The sequence below is a fragment of the Trichomycterus rosablanca genome, chromosome 16 (assembly GCF_030014385.1).
Source record: "Trichomycterus rosablanca isolate fTriRos1 chromosome 16, fTriRos1.hap1, whole genome shotgun sequence".
Classification (NCBI taxonomy): domain Eukaryota; kingdom Metazoa; phylum Chordata; class Actinopteri; order Siluriformes; family Trichomycteridae; genus Trichomycterus; species Trichomycterus rosablanca.
In genome coordinates, this window is record NC_086003.1 from 282,501 (window position 1) to 304,741 (window position 22,241).

At 43.9% G+C, this 22,241-nt stretch overlaps 1 protein-coding gene across 2 annotated transcripts in view; it reads right to left on the minus strand.

Annotated features, from left to right (window-relative positions):
- LOC134330947 (gamma-aminobutyric acid receptor subunit beta-2) overlaps positions 1–19,778 on the minus strand; it is a 41,401-nt gene extending 21,623 nt beyond the window's left edge. For both annotated transcript variants that reach the window (XM_063012247.1, XM_063012246.1), the window contains exons 1-3: positions 19,642–19,778; positions 19,391–19,482; positions 17,543–17,610 (exon numbers count right to left, since the gene is read on the minus strand). In XM_063012247.1, the coding sequence (XP_062868317.1) occupies positions 17,543–17,610; positions 19,391–19,482; positions 19,642–19,727 (246 nt within the window). In that variant the 5' untranslated portion in view covers positions 19,728–19,778. The remainder of the gene's footprint in view (positions 1–17,542; positions 17,611–19,390; positions 19,483–19,641) is intronic.
- Between the last annotated feature and the right edge of the window lie 2,463 nt (positions 19,779–22,241).

Here is a 22,241-nt window from a genome sequence, read left to right on the forward strand (position 1 = left end):
GCTGAAGAGGAGCTCGGGGCGGAAACGGAAAATTGATGAAGGAAAATAAAACGTAGCACCACGTTTGTGAAGCTGCACGTTTGTGAAGCTGCGCTTTGTTTCCTGTCGCTCGTTTCTTGCACAGCTGCTTAATGAAGCGATACAGATGTTCTGGCTGTGTACAGGTACACGCTTCTGCTCCTACCTGAGACGCTCCGAGTGGAGGAACGACCTCGATACGCATCATTAGTGTTTCAGTAGCATTAAGAAACAGGACCCACGCCCGGGGGGTGTAAACTATACACCGTTTGTGTCCAAACCAGCCCGAGAGAATTTGGGACGAGATTGTGGACATGCTGTGACAGTACTTTAGTTTCCTAGCCACGCCCTTTAATTCGTTAATTGATTTTCTGATTGATTGTGAGAACATGTCTGTATTCATTCATTCGTTTCTTCATGGTCTGTTTTATCACTGTTGTATCCTGGTCAGGGTCGCAGTGGGTCTGATTCACTGGGCGAGAGGCAGGAAACACCTCTGACAGGTCACCAGTCCACACACACTAACACAAATACACACACACACACACACACACACAAATACACACACACACACACACATAGGGGGATTTACAGTTTCTCCATTTATTCCGACTGCATGTATTTGGACTGTGGGAGGAAACCCTCACAGACACGAGGAGAACATACAAAAATCCACACAGAAGGGATACCCAGATGGGAATCAAACCCAGGACCTTCTTGCCGTGAGGCGACAGTGCTACCCACCAAGCCGCTATTGCCACCGGAGTTCCTCCAACCCAAACTCAAGCTCAACTCGATCAAACCATGACTTCACGGACCTGGTTTGTGCACGGGGGGGCGTCACACAAAGTGGTACTGAAATGGGAAAGGTCCTTCCCTAAACTGTTATAATAGATAATAGATAAGTGTAGCTGGTGTGGCTGAAACTCATGAACACAAAAATCAGGATGGATTGTGCAATCAGCTTGAACAGTGGTCTAATGGGGAGGGAAGGTCAAGGAACGAAGGGTTGTTGTTCATGCTGGAAGGGCGACCTCTGCTGGCCGGTTGAGGCGTCTGCACGACTAGCGGAGGGCTCAGTTCCACTGTCGTCTCCTCGGTTCCTGGTGAGGGTGCTGCAGAGAACTTTTACTCCAACTGGGAATCAGGAATGACCAGATTAGGAGAATTCATAAGTGGTGTCCACATACTTTTGACCAATCACTTAATGCTCCAGAGCAGTGGTCATTAATCATGGACGATCTCCTCAGTTCCGCGGCTCAGCGGTGAAGATTCTGCAGATGCGGCCTGAAGGTTTCGAGTTAAACCAGCCGCGACCAGCTCAGCCAGGTAAACCCGCTTAATCAGGGGCGTAACGAGCGGGCGCGGGGGGTGGCACAGGGGGGCGCAGGGGGGGCGAGACCGGGCTCACGCGGGCGCCAAATGAGTTCTGAGACGAGCTCTGAAACTCCCGGCATGAGAGAAATATCAAAACGGAACAATCCGGCCACTTCACCTTGGACGTCATTGAACGTTAGCATTAGCGTCTGTGAGCTGAATAAGCACGGCGGTTCTGAACCCGAGCAGATTGCTCTGCTGATATAACGCGGGCGCGCGGCGTTCCAGCGCTAAAAGCCATTTAGTCGATAAGATCTCCTCATCTGCAGAAGCTTTTGTGAGCTCAGGAAGATGAGCTAAGCTAAGTGCCCGATCGTCTCCGGCGAGATGGGAGCCGAATGAGAAGATTCCTGTTAGCGCGGAGGAAGCGTCCTCTTATTACCCATTCATTTCCATCACATTTATTCAGCCGCCGCGGGCTCACGGCCAGACTCCCAATCTACACACCCAAATCTGCAGAACCCACGTTATACTGGGAATAATGGGAGTCGTGCTCACTGGGCTGAAGAGAACGAGGACCTTCCCTAATGTGTTCAACACAAAGGTCTGGAATGGTATTGAGGTGCTTTAGCCACACCCACCGCTAACAGGTTTTAAAATCAAAATCAGTAGGGTTGCAGCAGTGGGTCTGTAGGTCTGTAGGTCAGTAGATGGTCTGTAGAAAGTCAGTAGATGGTCTGTAGAAAGTCAGTAGATGGTCTGTAGATGGTCTGTAGATGGTCTGCACTGTCTGGTTTTAAGGGATTAGTAGGATATCTGTAGGGTGGCAGCACTGGAAGAGGTATGTATGGAGGAGGTCTGTAGGAGGTCAGTGCTTTCCTAGTACTAAGAGTTCTGTATGTGGTCAGTAGTGGTCTGTAGATGTACAGTAGGCGGTCAGTAGATGGTCGGTAGATAATCAGTGCTTTTCTAGTACTAAGAGGTCAGTAGGTTATCAGCAGTGTGGCAGCAGTGGGTCATTAGCAGGTCTGTAGGTGATCTGATGGTGGTCAGTAAGTGGTCAGTAGGTAGTCAGTAGCAGGTTTGTAGGTGATCAGTACTGTCTCTGGTATTAAGGGTTGAGTAGGTTATCTGTAGTGTGGCAGCAGTGGGTCATTAGCAGGTCTGTAGGTGGTCTGTAGATGGTCAGTAGATGGTCTGTAGGAGTTCAATAGATGGTCTGTAGGTCTGTATGTGGTCTGTAGATGGTCAGTAGTGGTCAGTAGGTGGTCAGTAGGTGGCCAGCACTGTCTCTGGTATTAAGGGGTTAGCAGGGTATCTGTAGGGTGGCAGCAGTGAGGGAGGTCAGTAGGTGGTCAATAGATGGTCAGTACTGTCTCTGGTATTAAGGGGTTAGTAAGGTATCTGCAGGTGGTCTGTAGATGGTCAGTAGGTGGTCAGTATGTGGTCTGTAGATGGTCAGTAGGTGGTCAGTAGGTGGTCTGTAGATGGTCTGTAGATGGTCAGTACTGTCTCTGGTATTAAGGGGTTAGTAGGGTATCTGTAGGGTGGCAGCAGTAGGTGGTCTGTAGGTCAGTATGTGGTCTGTAGATGGTCAGTAGATGCTCAGTAGGTGGCATGTAGATGGTCAGTAGGTGGTCAGTACTGTCTCTGGTATGAGCTGGTATCTCAGCAGGTGTTGAGCTGCATTAGATCAGTTGCAGGTGTTGAAATGTTGGGGGTGCTCTGCAGCGCTCCTGTGTTTCTCCTAAATGAGACCCTGATGGGTTCAGACAGGCGGAATGATGAACACACTCTTCCTCTCCGTCACTAACACACCCGTCTCTGTCCTCACCTCGGAGACGCACCGCGAAACCCAGAGCCGTCCGTCCAGAACACCACCGTCCATTTATTTAATGAACTGGAAAACGAGATTGAGTCCCAAACGTGGAACTGGATCAATGATACGAGGAAAGTGATACGCCTCTGACTGTGCAGCAAAGGTTTAGGGAAGGCCCTTGATGGTCAGGGTGAGCGTCTGCAGTAGCAGAGGAAGTTACAATTGGGGAATTGGATATGTCTAGATAGGTAGGTGACAAACTGCTATTTTTGACCCCTGAGATAAAAGCATTATCACAAATTAATACAGGGTTTTTTTCTGATTGATCACATGATCAATATGATACAATTATTCTAATTATTTGTATTGTTTTATTTCCATCTCATGGTTCTGTACTCAGTCACACATCAGCGTAGGAGGATAAATAATAATAATAATAATAATAATAATAATAAATGATGTAACAGAGCTCTGTGCCGCGAGTCCAGTTCTATAAATAAAGTCATATAAATTCTGTACAGATTCACAGGTAACCTAGCAACAACTCTATATATCCATTCTTTATATGCAAACTGTGTGTATGAGAGTGTGTGTGTGTATATATGTGTGTTTGAGTGTATGTGAGTGTGTGTGTGTGTGTGTGAGTGTGTGTGTGTGTGTGTGTGTGTGTGTGAGAGTGTGTGTGTATATATGTGTTTTTGAGTGTATGTGTGTGTGTGTGTGTGAGTGTGTGTGTGTGTGAGAGTGTGTGTGTGTATATATGTGTGTTTGAGTGTATGTGAGTGTGTGTGTGTGTGTATGTGTGAGTGTGTGTGTGTGTGAGAGTGTGTGTGTGTATATATGTGTGTTTGAGTGTATGTGAGCGTGTGTGTGTGTGAGTGTGTGTGTGTGTAAGAGTGTGTGTGTGTGAGAGTGTGTGTGTGTGTATACAGTATATGTGTGTTTGAGTGTATGTGAGTGTGTGTGTGTGTGTGTGTGTGTGAGTGTGTGTGTGTGTGTGTGTGTGTGAGAGTGTGTGTGTGTATATATGTGTGTTTGAGTGTATGTGTGTGTGTGTGTGTGTGAGTGTGTGTGTGTGTGTGTGAGAGTGTGTGTGTGTATATATGTGTGTTTGAGTGTATGTGAGCGTGTGTGTGTGTGAGTGTGTGTGTAAGAGTGTGTGTGTGTGAGAGTGTGTGTGTGTGTGAGTGTGTGTGTGTGTAAGAGTGTGTGTGTGTATATATGTGTGTTTGAGTGTATGTGACTGTGTGTAAGAGTGTGTGTGTGTGAGAGTGTGTGTGTGTGTATATACAGTGTATCACAAAAGTGAGTACACCCCTCACATTTCTGCAAATATTTCATTATATCTTTTCATGGGACAACACTATAGACATGAAACTTGGATATAACTTAGAGTAGTCAGTGTACAGCTTGTATAGCAGTGTAGATTTACTGTCTTCTGAAAATAACTCAACACACAGCCATTAATGTCTAAATAGCTGGCAACATAAGTGAGTACACCCCACAGTGAACATGTCCAAATTGTGCCCAAATTTGTCGTTGTCCCTCCCTGGTGTCATGTGTCAAGGTCCCAGGTGTAAATGGGGAGCAGGGCTGTTAAATTTGGTGTTTTGGGTACAATTCTCTCATACTGGCCACTGGATATTCAACATGGCACCTCATGGCAAAGAACTCTCTGAGGATGTGAGAAATAGAATTGTTGCTCTCCACAAAGATGGCCTGGGCTATAAGAAGATTGCTAACACCCTGAAACTGAGCTACAGCATGGTGGCCAAGGTCATACAGCGGTTTTCCAGGACAGGTTCCACTCGGAACAGGCTTCGCCAGGGTCGACCAAAGAAGTTGAGTCCACGTGTTCGGCGTCAAATCCAGAGGTTGGCCTTAAAAAATAGACACATGAGTGCTGCCAGCATTGCTGCAGAGGTTGAAGACGTGGGAGGTCAGCCTGTCAGTGCTCAGACCATACGCCGCACACTGCATCGACTCGGTCTGCATGGTCGTCATCCCAGAAGGAAGCTGACGCACAAGAAAGCCCGCAAACAGTTTGCTGAAGACAAGCAGTCCAAGAACATGGATTACTGGAATGCCCTGTGGTCTGACGAGACCAAGATAAACTTGTTTGGCTCAGATGGTGTCCAGCATGTGTGGCGGCGCCCTGGTGAGAAGTACCAAGACAACTGTATCTTGCCTACAGTCAAGCATGGTGGTGGTAGCATCATGGTCTTGGGCTGCATGAGTGTTGCTGGCACTGGGGAGCTGCGGTTCATTGAGGGAAACATGAATTCCAACATGTACTGTGACATTCTGAAACAGAGCATGATCCCCTCCCTTCGAAAACTGGGCCTCATGGCAGTTTTCCAACAGGATAACGACCCCAAACACAACCTCCAAGATGACAACTGCCTTGCTGAGGAAGCTGAAGGTAAAGGTGATGGACTAAACCCAATTGAGCACCTGTGGCGCATCCTCAAGTGGAAGGTGGAGGAGTTCAAGGTGTCTAACATCCACCAGCTCCGTGATGTCATCATGGAGGAGTGGAAGAGGATTCCAGTAGCAACCTGTGCAGCTCTGGTGAATTCCATGCCCAGGAGGGTTAAGGCAGTGCTGGATAATAATGGTGGTCACACCAAATATTGACACTTTGGGCACAATTTGGACATGTTCACTGTGGGGTGTACTCACTTATGTTGCCAGCTATTTAGACATTAATGGCTGTGTGTTGAGTTATTTTCAGAAGACAGTAAATCTACACTGCTATACAAGTTGTACACTGACTACTCTAAGTTATATCCAAGTTTTATTTCTATAGTGTTGTCCCATGAAAAGATATAATAAAATATTTGCAGAAATGTGAGGGGTGTACTCACTTTTGTGATACACTGTATGTGTGTTTGAGTGTATGTGAGCGTGTGTGTGTGTGAGTGTGTGTGTGTGTAAGAGTGTGTGTGTGTGAGAGTGTGTGTGTGTGTGAGAGTGTGTGTGTGTATGTAATGGTGTGTGTGTGTGCGGGCTCTGTTCTAATTACTAACTCTAGTCAGCAGTACCAGGTAATGAGTGTTTAGTGTAATTAAACACCTCCCACGTGCAGCTTCAGCCTCCAGCATGACGTAGAACACAGAGTATCAGAAGTTTGTCGACGCAAGTTGATCTGATCAGTGGATCCGTTACTAACAGCATCTGAAACACTGATAGTGTTTAAGATGGTAGTGTTTTGTATGGTGGTGTTTATTATGGTAGTGTTCAGTACGACAGTGTTTACTATGGTAGTGTTTAGTATGATAGTGTTTAAAATGGTGGTGTTTAATACGATAGTGTTTAGTACGACAGTGTTTAATATGATACTGTTTACTATGGTAGTGTTTAGTATGATAGTGTTTGTTATGGTAGTGTGTATGGTATCAAACCTAAAAAAGGTGGAGCTTAGAGTAACTGAAGAACTGAAGCGAACAGTAAGTCTATTTCTGAAACTGACTGTTTAACCAGGCTCAGTGTGGGGCGGGTCAATGTGGGGCGGGTCAGTGTGGGGGGGTCAGTGTGGGTCGGGTCAGTGTGGGGCGGGTCAGTGTGGGGCGGGTCAGTGTCGGCAAGGTCAGTGTGGGGCGGGTCAGTGTCGGGAGGGTCAGTGTGGGGCGGGTCAGTGTGGGGCGGGTCAGTGTCGGGAGGGTCAGTGTGGGGCAGGTCAGTGTGGGGCGGGTCAGTGTGGGGCGGGTCAGTATCGGGCGGGCCAGCTCATAACCGAGCCTTTTAAAGACTTTCCCCAGACGCCTAATCCGGTTAGCAGAACAGCGATCGTCCCCGCAGGAGCGACCGAGTCAAATCCGGTTACCATAATCAAAAACCTGCTTATAAAATCAGAGCTTTTATTTAAAGTGAAGCTTCTCGAGTCTTCATCGACCGAGTCTCAGCAGTGGACCGAGTCAGATCTCACGGGACTCACAGCGGCATTAGTGAGAGATTAACGTCGAGTCAGAGCAGGTCTGAGGAGCTAAAGGGACAGGTGAGCTTAAACCATTTAAATAAAAGAGAAATAAAATAATATAAAGTAAAATTAAATAAAATAAAATAAAAGAGAAATAAAATAATATAAAATAAATAAAATAAAGTAAAATAAAAGAGAAATAAAATAAAAATAATATAAGGTCAAATAAAATTAAATATATATATTCTGTATATACAGTGTATCACAAAAGTGAGTACACCCCTCACATTTCTGCAAATATTTTATTATATCTTTTCATGGGACGACACTATAGACATGAAACTTGGATATAAGTTAGAGTAGTCAGTGTACAGCTTGTATAGCAGTGTAGATTTACTGTCTTCTGAAAATAACTCAACACACAGCCATTAATGTCTAAATGGCTGGCAACATAAGTGAGTACACCCCACAGTGAACATGTCCAAATTGTGCCCAAAGTGTCAATATTTTGTGTGACCACCATTATTATCCAGCACTGCCTTAACCCTCCTGGGCATGGAATTCACCAGAGCTGCACAGGTTGCTACTGGAATCCTCTTCCACTCCTCCATGATGACATCACGGAGCTGGTGGATGTTAGACACCTTGAACTCCTCCACCTTCCACTTGAGGATGCGCCACAGGTGCTCAATTGGGTTTAGTCCATCACCTTTACCTTCAGGTTCCTCAGCAAGGCAGTTGTCATCTTGGAGGTTGTGTTTGGGGTCGTTATCCTGTTGGAAAACTGCCATGAGGCCCAGTTTTCGAAGGAAGGGGATCATGCTCTGTTTCAGAATGTCACAGTACATGTTGGAATTCATGTTTCCCTCAATGAACTGCAGCTCCCCAGTGCCAGCAACACTCATGCAGCCCAAGACCATGATGCTACCACCACCATGCTTGACTGTAGGCAAGATACAGTTGTCTTGGTACTTCTCACCAGGGCGCCGCCACACATGCTGGACACCATCTGAGCCAAACAAGTTTATCTTGGTCTCGTCAGACCACAGGGCATTCCAGTAATCCATGTTCTTGGACTGCTTGTCTTCAGCAAACTGTTTGCGGGCTTTCTTGTGCGTCAGCTTCCTTCTGGGATGACGACCATGCAGACCGAGTTGATGCAGTGTGCGGCGTATGGTCTGAGCACTGACAGGCTGACCTCCCACGTCTTCAACCTCTGCAGCAATGCTGGCAGCACTCATGTGTCTATTTTTTAAAGCCAACCTCTGGATATGACGCCGAACACGTGGACTCAACTTCTTTGGTCGACCCTGGCGAAGCCTGTTCCGAGTGGAACCTGTCCTGGAAAACCGCTGTATGACCTTGGCCACCATGCTGTAGCTCAGTTTCAGGGTGTTAGCAATCTTCTTATAGCCCAGGCCATCTTTGTGGAGAGCAACAATTCTATTTCTCACATCCTCAGAGAGTTCTTTGCCATGAGGTGCCATGTTGAATATCCAGTGGCCAGTATGAGAGAATTGTACCCAAAACACCAAATTTAACAGCCCTGCTCCCCATTTACACCTGGGACCTTGACACATGACACCAGGGAGGGACAACGACACATTTGGGCACAATTTGGACATGTTCACTGTGGGGTGTACTCACTTATGTTGCAGCTATTTAGACATTAATGGCTGTGTGTTGAGTTATTTTCAGAAGACAGTAAATCTACACTGCTATACAAGCTGTACACTGACTACTCTAAGTTATATCCAAGTTTCATGTCTATAGTGTTGTCCCATGAAAAGATATAATGAAATATTTGCAGAAATGTGAGGGGTGTACTCACTTTTGTGATACACTGTATATATATATAATCAAATAAATGAATGAAGTAAAATAAAATTATATAAAATAAAATAAATAAAATAAAATAATAAATAAGTAAAAAAAAGTAAAATAAAATTAATTAAAATAAAAAAGTAAAATAAAATGCTCTTGTTTAGGCTCTTTAGTTCTGTTCACTCAAAAATGTTATGAAAAGCCTTCTCAGAACAGCGTCCACATACTTTTGATCACATAGTGCATTTGCACTAAAGAGAAACACATTTTCAGCACTAATATCCACTTCACATTTACACACGTCACACATTGTAACTGTGTCTTTAGCTGTGCTGTACATTTTCAACAGGAGACAGATCTGGACTGCAGGCAGGCCGGTCGAGCACACGCACTCTGTGTTTATAAAGTCCTGCTGTTATAGCGAGTACAGAATCAATTTAGGAAAAGATGTCGCCCTGATGATGGCACGTGTCTCTCTCAAACGAGACGATATTACAGTATACTGTGTCCTCTGAGGTATCAAACACTTTAGGGAGTGACAGGAAGTAGTGTTTTTCCTGCAGGAAGTGAGGAGCGGCGCGGGTTCGGCTGCTCAGGCGTGTTTTGAAATCTTTAATTAAAAGCTTGGACACGCTTTAGAGGAACCGCAGCTTCATTTCACAGCTGAAAATCCACGAGTGGTTTCGGATGCTGCTGATCAAAGGGCTCAGTGATGGCGGGTGGGATGGGGGGGGGGGGGGGTGAGGAGGAGGATGAGAGGATGAGGAAGAGCAGAAAGTATTGAGACAGGAACAGCAGGGAGCCCGAGGCTTTACACCACCACCACTAACAGAGGAGAAAAAGAACCACGACTCTAATAAAGAGCAGAGAAGTGATGGGGAGGAATCATACAGCACCAGCGCGTTCATACAGCACCAGCGCATTCATACAGCACCAGCACGTTCATACAGCACCAGCATTTACAAAGCCTCTAAATCTGTACGATATTGTTTAGGTGAGTTAGCGTTAGCATAAACCCGCCAGATCTGTTTGTTTGTTTGTTTACATGATGTTCTTCACATGTTACGTCAGAAAGTGCTGACGTGGAAGTGACTGTCAAACCAAACCCACTCATCCTCACCCCAAAGTTTTGGCTGTAATTTGTTTACTCACACATACAGCAGCCAATCCACCTACCAGCATGTTAAAAGTACCTACAAGAAGACCTGATGCACCATCACTCCACCTCTTCTCAGTAAATGTCCCAAAGTGAGTGTAAAATAAAGCTTATATATAAATATATATTTACTGTTGGTGTGATGGACTGTGTATTAATTTTCATTTTCACGTCTCAGAGATCGTCCTCGTCTCTAGGCAACTGAGAAGCAACACCCGAAATGAAATCTACCTCACACACACACACACACACACACACACAAACACACACACACACACAAACACACACTGGCATCAAGCTGATAATTGGATGGAACATGATGGAAGCTGGTAGCTTTTGAGATCAATAAAGACGTGGGTCGTTCTCCAGCGTTCAGGAGCCTGGAACATGAAGTTCCTTCACCAGACTGTTCCTGATCAGACCTGGAACCTCTGAACTGAACCCTTCATTCATGCTTCATCAGGGTCGCAGTGGGTCCGGAGCCACCTACAAACATCGGGAGCCGATCCAGCACAGGCCGACTCAGTGACTCATTTATCTATCGAGGGTTAAGGACCTTGCTCAGGAGTCCAACAGTGGCTGAGCTGTGTTACCACTGCCTGTGCACAAAACTAGGGTCAGTTCAGAGCAGCCAATTCACCTTCTGCATGTTTTTGTAAGGTGGGAGGAAACAGGAGTACCTGCAGGAAACCCACATAGATCCACCCGCGGTAAAACACCTCACAAACTGGCAACCAAACCCAGAGATCAAACCAAATACTGAAATCTCGTGCTTGTGAGTTCTAATCTCATCTCTAACAGAAAACGACCGACTGGGCGCCTACACACACCATAATTGGTTATTGTCTGTCGGATGGACAGGCTGAAAGGATTGCTCATCACTGCTGCCACAGTGACCTCTGCTGGCGAGTTGAGGCACTGCACAGAGACGGTGAATAACGGACAGCAGTGCGTGACTCTCAGTACGTCATATTAATCTCTTGTGCAGGTGAAAAGAAGTGGTTGCAAACTGAGAGAGTGTGTGTTAGGGACCGCCCTCACTGGTCAGGGTCCAGATCTGCAGCAGCAATTGAGAGGCATAACAAGGGGAATTGGATACGACTAGGTTGAGAGAAAAATGGAATAAAATAATTAGGAAATTAATCAGGTAAGTAAAAAACTGAAGAGTTTGGAAATGAATTCATGTTTGTGCATCTGTGTTTTTTACGGAGCTCTTAAAAGTGCAGGAAAATAATTTAGTGATGTTTTTTAACCTAACAATAATTTTATTTATAAATTAAAACATATTAAAATCTATATCATTAAAGTAATGTGTAAGTGATGTAAAGATCTACGTTGAAGGAGACGCTGAAGTGCTTCCTCTCCACTGGCGTGCAGGACTCTTAACTCGAGGACACGTCGGTAACGTGGCGTAATTAATTTCTCGTTGACTCGTTTCACGACGAGCCTTTCACATCACGCGACTCTTTTATTGCTAATTAGCAGCGGCGGCTCTTCTCTTAAACGCCGTAGACGTTCCAGCCTCCAGCCATCAGCGCTGAGGTCTGTAATCGCGGAGTCGAGGAGTCGCCGCGCCGGTAACGAAGACGCTGCGCTGAGGCCGAGAGGGACGCCAGAGATCTACGACCGATCCACAGGGTCATGAATTTTTACTACGTGTCACCGGGGTCGAGCTGAAACTACGCCGGGTTTAATGGTTCCTATAGGCTGTAGGGAAACATCAAGCGCCGGCTGCACCATCAGCAGCGTCCAAACACGGTTCCAGAAAAAGTTGGGACGTTAAGTTAAAAGCAGTAAAAAAAAATCTGTGATGTTTTTAATTCTCTTTAGTCTTTATTTGATTTCCAGTGTTTTACTGATTAACTTCTCTGTAGTTTGTAAATAGAAACACATTTAGAATTTCAGCCCGGCGACACGCTCCAGAAAAGTTGGGACGGAGGCAGAATAAGAGTGAAAAATGATACAGAATATTTACATTAGAGGCGCTCAGGTGGTGCTGAGATCACGAGCTCTTGAGTTCCGATCTCAGCTCTGCTATCAGCCGCCGGGCGTCTACACAGACACACGATTGATTGTGTGTCGTGGGGGCGGGGCGACGGCTGAAACTGGGTTCCTCATCGCTGGTGTAAGTGCGACCTCTGCTGGCCGGTCGAGGTTCCTGCACCCAGTCCTAGTGCGTCCTTGATCTGAGGTGGCGGAAGCTCCAGTTGGACACGACCGGACACGAATATTCAGATAAAAAACGTTCCACAATGATCAGGTGACGTCAGTGAGTCCTGGCCGCCCAACAAACTGTCAACGGTTTGTGACTCGTCCCTCCTCGGACCACTGTGGGTGGGGACTCACCATGAGTGCCTGTGATGCCCCCTGCTGTTCGGGAGAAACTTTAACTGATCCAGTCATCTGATCATAATGATCTGGTCCTGGAACTACAAGAAGGCTCCATCGGGTCAACATCTAATAGATCTAATAGATCCCTCACCCTCACACGCACCAATAGAACATCTAATAGATCTAGTGGATCCCTCCCGCTCCAGTTTGATTAGAGATCATTAGTGTTTGTTTTGATCAGGTGAGGATCTGACGGGGGTTTAAATGAACTCTCTGTAATGAACAGAACTTTTCCACCTGATCCTGCTGACCACGCCGGAGCTCCTCGTCTCTGATCGATCGTTAACGGCGACTCTTAACGAACGGGTGTGAGATGTTCCAGGTGGAGGCTGAGCTCTGCTCTCCGTTCACGCCGTCATTACGCTAATGAAGGCCGATCCGTACGGGCGCGGTAAGCACCGCGTTTAGTCGCTCCCTAATCGTCCTAATGGCCGCCCGTGCCTTTTAATGTTCCCCCGTTTCCTTTCGGATCACTTTGATCAAATATCACGAACGCAATAAAGTGCCGCGCCCCCGGAGCACGCCGCCCATTTTCATTATTCAGCTAATGAAACACGCCGCGCTTTTGTTCCGTTTAAGAGCTAACCCACGCTAATGCTAATGTTTTCACTGAGAATTAATTAAGAGCTGCCAGACCGCCGCCGCCACCGCCGCACCTTTGATTCAGCGTCCGGAGTAACAAAACCCTCACACAGGTGATCACATGATCCTCCTTATATATATATATATACCAAAAGATGAAAAGAGAAGATCAAAGGAAGGATCAGGATTTGATCTTTAAATGAAGATATTTATCTTCTGACTGGGAGGATTGAAGGACACAGCAGAACCTTCTCCAAACACTGAGCTTCACCTCCAGACCAACCTGTGTAAAATCTTTCTTCTCCAAGCTCTGGTTTCTCAGGGGGATCAGAGGAGATGCTCAGAGATGTTCAGAGATGTGATGTTCAGAGATGTTCAGAGATGTTCAGAGATGATGAGAGATGTTCAGAGATGTGATGTTCAGAGATGTTCAGAGATGTTCAGAGATGTTCAGAGATGTTCAGAGATGATGAGAGATGTTCAGAGATGTGATGTTCAGAGATGTTCAGAGATGTTCAGAGATGTTCAGAGATGATGAGAGATGTTCAGAGATGTTCAGAGATGTTCAGAGATGTTCAGAGATGATGAGAGATGATGAGAGATGTTCAGAGATGTTCAAAGATGTGATGTTCAGAGATGTTCAGAGATGTTCAGAGATAATCAGAGATGTTCAGAGATGTTCAGAGATGTGATGTTCAGAGATGTTCAGAGATGCTCAGACATGTTCAGAGATCCTCAGAGATATTCAGAGATGTTCTGCTGGATGGATCGATGAAGAACTCGCTCACCACACACTTTCATTTAGCAGAACCAGATGAAGGCTTTAGTTTCCCTCGGCTGCTTTTAAAGCGTTTGTGTTCTGGCTTACCGCAGTGGTTTATTACCAGTTTCTTCTGGAGTCTGGTCAGCGTGGTGCTAATGTTCTCCTCATGGTCCAGGAGGCTCATTCACGTGAAGGGAAGTTCAGAGCTGCTTGACGTTGAAAAGCTTTTTTTAAAGACAAAGGCAAATGGGCATCATTTTATTTTCATCTTTTACCACTGCTTCATCCTGGTCAGGGTCATGGTGGGTCCAGGTCTCCATAACACACCCCGACCAATACACGCCAATCGTGGCCATGAAGGTCTTCACTGATCTTCAATTTAATGTTCTGGATCCACTACTAAAAGTTCTGGATCTGCTACTCAGTGTTCCTGATCTTCTTCTAAATGCTCTGGCTCTTCTACTCAATGTTTTGGATCTGCTACTAAATGTTCTGGATCCTCTACTCAGGTTCTATTTACAGTTGGATGGAGAAACCACATTTTTGTCTCTTTATTGGTGTTTTTTTCTGCTCATAAACGGTGTAATAAAATAATTCCATGATGGATCTGATCCCAGGAGAAGATCTGATCCACGCTGGAGGAGAATTTCTCTCGATTATTGCTGGGTGATGATGTTTTTCAGGACTGAATCTTTGATCTTCTTTAAAAAGCTCTTTGTTCTTTTTAATCCTGTTCTTCACTGGAGGAAGCGGCGGCGAGCGCTAATCTCCTCTCGCTCTGGAGTTTGATCTGATTTGCTTCTTTATAAAACTGCTGATCATTAAAGGTTCCTCCTGTGTTATGAGATTTTTGGGCATGTTGATGGATTGTAGAAGCTCTGGAGAAGCTCCTCTCGGCCTCCTGAGATGATTTCATCGTCCCTGAAGCCCTGGAGTAAAAGCTGCAGATTGATGAGCGTTTACCAGCTCTTGTGGAGAACAAGCAGCAGAAGGTGTGGAATTATAGCCGCAGGTTCTGCTCACAGTCGTCCTGCTAAAGCTCATCTGATGTCCTTCATTAAGCTCAGTGACGTTCTCTCTGGTTCCTCCTCAACATCCACAACATGAGACGTAAAAACCGGACTTTTAACATCTCAGAAACGCTGGGACACCATGAGGAACGCTCATCACAACAAGGATGTTAAAAAGAAGTTGGGACAGGAGCAGCTTTACCTTCTTACAATAAAATGGGACACGACAATCTCATGTCTGGTGTCCAAATACTTTTGGCTCTATAAGGTATAAATCCATAACATTCATCACATTCAACACTACCCACTGCTGTCGACCGGTCGGGCATCTACACAGACAGGATTGCTGTAGGTAGCTTAGCAGTCAAGATATTGTACCTTCATTCCTATTTCTGATTGGACCTTCATTTTGATCTCTGATCTCTGATTGGACCTTCATTTTGATCTCTGATTGGACCTTAATTCTAATCTATGATTGGACCCTGACTCTGATCTCTGATTGGACCCTGACTCTGATCTCTGATTGGACCTTCATTCTGGTCTCTGACTGGACCTTCATTCTGATCTCTGATTGGACCTTCATTCTGATCTCTGATTGGACCTTCATTCTGATCTCTGATTGGACATTTATCTTGACGTGATGTTTTATTTACTGTTTTATATATTTTGATGGTTTTTGTTTAGTGCTGCAGGCGGTTGTTTGTTCTTTTGTTCTTTTGTTCTTTTGTTCTTTTGTTCTGTCGGCCCTCTCCGTGGGCGCTGCAGTTTAAACTGAAGTCTTGAGGCTGAAGCTTCTCTGGCTGATAAAGAGCTTCAGCTCCTTCAACAAAAGCATCTCCAGACACCAGAACCTCTCACACGGACGATTGCTGTGATGAATCACTCCGGTCAGCAAGAAGAGCCGACGAACAACACAAATCCCATCAGTCAGTCCGAAATAATCACCGCCGCACCAGCAGGGACCCTCGGACGGCTCGGCCTCGCAATTAAGAGTTCAAGCCTCCGCGGCGCCATGGGCCGGGACGGGCACGGTACTGACACGGCGGGTCGTGATCCAAAACGCTGCCATCCGCAGATTAAACACACCCACACACACACACACACACACACACACTCACTCACTCACACACACACACACTTACACACTCACACTGAGTCTACTGGAACCAGGAGGAAATTACACACTCGTCTCTGATTCTCCGAAAAACTACTTTTATCCACTCCAGAGACCCCGGTCAGTTTTCTATCTGGCTGTTTGACAGACACAGTTTGTTAGATGGTAAATCTCCAGCAGCACCAGCGCCTCCTAGTGTCCGGCTGAGGGTTTAGTACGAGCGGTGGAGGAATACAGAGAGCTCAGTGTGGAAACAAAAACACTCAAGCAGTTCGTTCTGTTATTAAACACACACAAGCTTCACCCGAACGTCCAGTCAGAGCCAATCAAAGAAAAAAACAATCGTACCCGGCATGGCCTAAAGTATATGGACACCTTCACGGCTAAAATGTGTGTGAAGGGACTTTGTAAATGTTAAACGTTCCACTGGAACTCATGGTTAGGTGTCCACATACTTCTGACTTGTATAAGAACGATGTAGAAGTAAGAGAAGGTCAGCAGAACTATGAAGCCCATGGTCGGGTGTCCAAATACTTTAACTCCAGTACAATGTCACAATGTCCTAATAAACACACAAGGAACTCACAGAGCTGACGTTACCCATCTGTGGCGTCCCAAAACATCTGGAATCTCCGTCACATCCCTGACCGTCTCATCGTCCAGCTGTGAAGACGCTGGTTTAATCCACACATATCCGGTTTGTGAAGGAGCCGCTGATGAATTGAGACGGAGCCGCTCCTGGACGCCGGGGGGGGGGGCGGGGGGAAGCTGATACCGCGGTCAGCCGTGATAGCCGCGCGCTTTAAGCGCAGATCTAATTCAGCCGCTTAATGGATGAAACGAGACGACCTGACTGGACGTTTACTCGAGATTGACTCTGGATCGTTTCCTCCACCGCGCTTCACATCTCCTGCTTCCTACACATATCATCCCGCCGTACCGTGTGTTCTGTGTGTGGACGTGTGTTTCAGCTTCGACTGCTGCTAACAGGTGTAAAAAATCAACTACATAAAGCAAATGATTTCATCAACAGTTTAGGGAAGGCCCTTTCAGTGTCCTGCACAGAGCCCTGAGCTCAGCCCCACTCAACAGCTTTGGGATGAACCGGAACACCGACTGATCAATCAGCGCCCAGACGTACAAATGCAGTCGTCTGTTATACAACTGAACGGGCACAAATTCCCACAGACACACTTCAAAGTCATGTGAGAAGCTTCTCAGAGGAGCGGTCGTCACACACTCACTCTGTTTACCAGCGTTTGTAATAAAATTAAATGTCCAAAAAGCTTATGGTCGTATTTCCTCCACTGGCCAGTAGGGGTCGCTTGTAAAGCAGTGAGGTAATTACATCCTGTCAGGCCTCCCCACCATCAGACACAGCCTGCTGGTTTAAAAGTTTTTCTTACAGATGTGTTCATGCTGGATCAGGAACGTTAGCTGTGTATGGTTTTTTACAACTGTTAGTAAACGGGCGTGGCTGAAACACCTGAACTTAAAACTCCGTAATGCAGAACAGCGTCTACATACTTTAGGACACACAGATGCTTAAAAAATGCCAATTCATGACCCAAAGGAGGCGTCATCCCAAACCATCAGTGACCTTTAACAGAAACACACGTGGGTACTCACCATGTTCACTTCTGATACCATGTCGATACTGGCGATGTCAATGTTCATCCCCACTCCCACCGGAGGACCTGTAATAATAATAACAATAATAATTAATATAAAAAAATAACATTAATTAATTAATAATAATAATAATAATATTTTTAAAAAATACTAATAAATAATAATGAATTAATAATGATAATAAATAAATAATAACAATAATAGTATGTATTTAATAATAAAATAAATATTATATATTTTTATTTTAAATAATAATATGTATTTAAGTATTATAATTTATTTTTTATTTATTTAACTTTATAATAATAATGGTAATCAATAATAATAATACATTAATAATATTAATAACAATAATAAAATTGTATATTTAAAAAAAAATTCAAATAAAATAATATATTTATTTATTTATTTATTAATAATAATAAAAAAACATTATGTACTTAAGAACAAAAAATTACTAATAATAATCATTCATTTTTATTTTTTAAAAACAATAATATTCTCATTTATTTATTTTATTTTAAATAATAATAATATTAAGAAGAAAAAGGCAATGTTTTAACAATAATAATAATAATAATAATATGTATTTAATGCAAGGATTATTTATTTATTTATTTTAATAATAATAATGTTTGTTTTATTTTAATAGTAATAATATATATTTAATAATACAATTGTTTTAATTTATTTATTTTTATAATAATTTTTTTTATATTAATCTTTTAATAATGATAGTAATAATAATAATAATAATAAGGTTGCTGAAAAGCATCACTGTAACATGATGCTACCACCACCATACTATAGTCAAGAAGCTGTTATTAGCCGAAGAAAGCCATTTAATTTTTAGATAAAAAACCTTTAGAGTCTGATTTTCAGGTTTATTAAGAAATGAATCTAACAGAAGTCAGAACTAATGAATGTTGCTGTAATTAAACTGGGGCCCCGCAGTATAAAAGTGCCCAAAATGGCCAATAACAGTGACGGTTCTACATAGAACTGTTCAAAACCACTAAATAATTATTATTGTTTTTAAATTTTACTCTACATTTAAACACTTCTGTTCATAAAATAACTGGGGCCCTTGGCTCATGGGGGCCAGTGACCGCTGAAGCACTGATATCTTAATTGGGCCCCTGTTAGTAAAAATATTTCAAGTTTACTCTAATTAATAAACTATATAGCGGTTTGGGGAAGGCCCTGTCCTGTTCCAGCATGAGCTCCATAAACAGATGCTTTGACAAACTCAGCATGGAGGAACTCCAGAGCCCTGACCTCAGCTTCATTGAACACATTTGGGATGAATTAGAACATCAGTCGAGAGCCATGCCTTGCTGTTTACCTTGCTGTTTATTGAGCCCAATCTCAGAAATGCTAACTTGACTAATTAGGCACAAATCCCCACAGACAGACAGAAAAATATTGAGTGATGGCTGCAGTACAAGTTTATAGTACTGCATATCGATGTTTAAAAAGCTCATGCTCAGGTGTCCACATACTTTTGATCATATTTCTGTCCTGATAGTGAAGCATTGAGCTCCAACACGCTTCCAAAACAATCCAGACCTCAAGAGGAAGTGAATCATAGTTGTTTTATGTCATTAAATAATTAAAATTACTGCACTGAGGCCGATACGATCCAAGTTATCGATTCTGAAGCGCGATACTAAATCAGCACCGATTATTTCGATATTATCGGAACTGAACAGGTCAGTACAGGTGCGCTCAGATGTACACATGGACACCGATCCTACAACCTTACAGCACGATATTAAATCAGATAAAATATGAATAAACGTATATAAATGTATATAAATGAGAGTATAGATGTGAAGACTGAACCTCCGAAGTCGGGTCGGAGTCGGATGTCGTATCCTTTCAGCAGTCGGTCCACAGTTTCCTTCACCACAGCCATGTTACTGGGGTCATTCACACTTTATACAGGACAGAGAGAGAAATAAAACCGCTCAGATCTTTTATTGATCACCGATTATAATAAATAATAAATAATAAATCCATACAGCGAGTTCTGTGTGTGTGTGCGCGCGCGCGTGCGTGCGTGTGTGTGCGCGTGCGTGTGTGCGGTTCGTTACCTCTGTGAACAGACCGCCGCCACCATCACCACCAGAATGCCACCGTGCACCCCGCTCCACTTCCTCCTCCTCCTGTGACCCCCCATGTCGGTGCCGGTGAGGGGTGAGAGTACCTGGCTGTGGGGGTTCGGTGATGCGCGCGCTCTGCAGCCCCGCAACTTCTCCTACTGCCCGGTGCGTCGCCGCCGCCGAGTGAGCGCTCGTGCGCATGCGCAGCCGCTTCCACCCGCCCGGAGGGAGAGAGGTTCGTTTAAAGAGACAAGAAACACCCCCCATACCCCCCACCCACCAAAATAACCTTACACTGTCTAATAATAACAATAATAACACCAATAATAATAAAACACCCCCCAACCTCACCCCCACCAAAATATAACCAGAAACTGTCTAATAATAATATAAATATTAATAAAACACCCCCAAATAACTGTCTAATAATAATAACCCCACAAAAAATATATATTAAATATTAATAAAACACCCCCAAAACATAACCAGAAACTGTTCATATTAATTTTTGAATATTAATTAAACACCCAAGACTGTCTAATAATAACAATTAAAACTCATGAAATATGATGAACAATATTTACTTTCAAATCATTTATTATATGTACTTTAGCTGTAACAAATAATAATAATTATTAGTGATAAATAATAATAAATAGATACATAATAGTTAGATAAACAAATACATATGATAATAATAATAATAATAATAATAATTAATAACGAATAATAGTAAATAAGTATCTGGATAAATAACTGAATAAATAAATAATTAGATTGCTTTTTTATTTAATCTTTTAACATGATTTCTTTTAAAATACTTTAAAAAAATAATTTTAATTTTATTCTGAATGGGTTAATAAATAAATAAAGCTGTTTTTTCTTATTTTTATTTATTTATTTACATTTCTTTGTTGAATGTAGACTAAACTTACTTTTATATAATTTCTTTACCTATAAATAACAGTTTTATCATTTTAATATTAATTTAATCAGAATTTATTCACATTCTAATAAATAAATTATACATTAAACAAAAATTATTTCCCATTTTAGACCAAAAACACCCACCATGAAGTGTGAATGTCTGGTAGCAGCAACAGCTCAGCCGTAAAGTCACAGAAACGTACATATAGCCACGCCGAGTGCAGTTTAAAATACCAGCCGTCACTTTTCCCCTTTATAGACCCCGGTAAACTCTGGGCTCGGAGCCCGTACACAGACGAGGTGGATGGTTTCTGAGCAGTGATGTTCCTATAACTGAATGAAGGATGCAGGACGGGTGGATATACGCGTGTAATCCTATATATATATATATATGAATGTATAGTTAATACGATATTTATTGAGCGTATAATTTAATATACGGTGTTATGTGATGTATAATGTGTGTTATATAGCCATGCGCTAATGGAGCCTCACTCCATTTCATCCACACGTTTATATCCAGTCAATATTACTCAATTATCACCCCCAGCCACGCCCGCCCCCAGTGTGGTACATCCTCAGATTAACGTGGGTGCCACTGTCCACAGTCGAGCAAGCTTTATATCATTTAGGCTTCGAGACTGCTCCACGACCTGCATTTTAAAGCTCGACTAAAATCTGTAGCCATGTAAAGCTTGCTCGACTGTGGACAATCCTCTACTTCTGGTGGTTTGACCATTCGGACAGATCCACCGTTCTTATGAGATGAGAGTTCCTCCTTGTGTCCAGTATAGTTTCTTCTAGCACTGTACCCACTGTGACCCTGACCAGGCTGGAATGGTGACTGAAAATAAACACAAACCCAAAGCTTATGTACATGCAGTAGAACAGAACCGTATGCAGCTAGAACAGGCTCCGCTCCTCTGAGATCGCTGTGTGTTTGCAGGGATTATATTATTTATAATTTTACATGAATATATTGGTGGGGACATTTTGACTCAGAATAATCCGTGTGTTCCGTCCACAGATTTTTGGTAAATCCTGAATAAAACGACCCATGTTTGGTTCTGAAGTGCCCGTCATGACATCATGTCGTTTCCTCTGAATTTGGTGCCACGCCCGTCCACCGTGGCTCTCCTGGCACGTCTCCTGGCACGGCGCAGGATTTGGCATCCGGGACCAGCGGGCAGCCAGAGAGTCGATGGTGCAGATAACCAGAAACAAGAAGTTGGTTCTCCAGTGCTCATGCTTTATTAATCACCTTCTACAGAGCTCTGGAACACTGACCTGCAGAGCTCTGGAACACTGACCTGCACCGACCTGCAGAGCTCTGGAACACTGACCTGCAGAGCTCTGGAACACTGACCTGCAGAGCTCTAGGGTCAAAAATAAATAAATAAATCATATTATTATTACTGACCAGGATTATTCAATCTGTTTTTGGACACCAGTTTAGTCGTAGCCAGTTCCTCTTCCTCTGCTGGAGACCCCGATGGTGTATGAAGAGGGTATATTCTCCTGACACGCCCTCCATCTGACACGCCCTCCCTCCGACCCCTTTCTTATCCCCCTGTACTTCGGTGGATCGGTGCGTGAGGTCGGTCTCACACACGGAGAGTCACGCGCTGATCTCCACGTTCCTCCACATCTGTACAGGTGCCTCG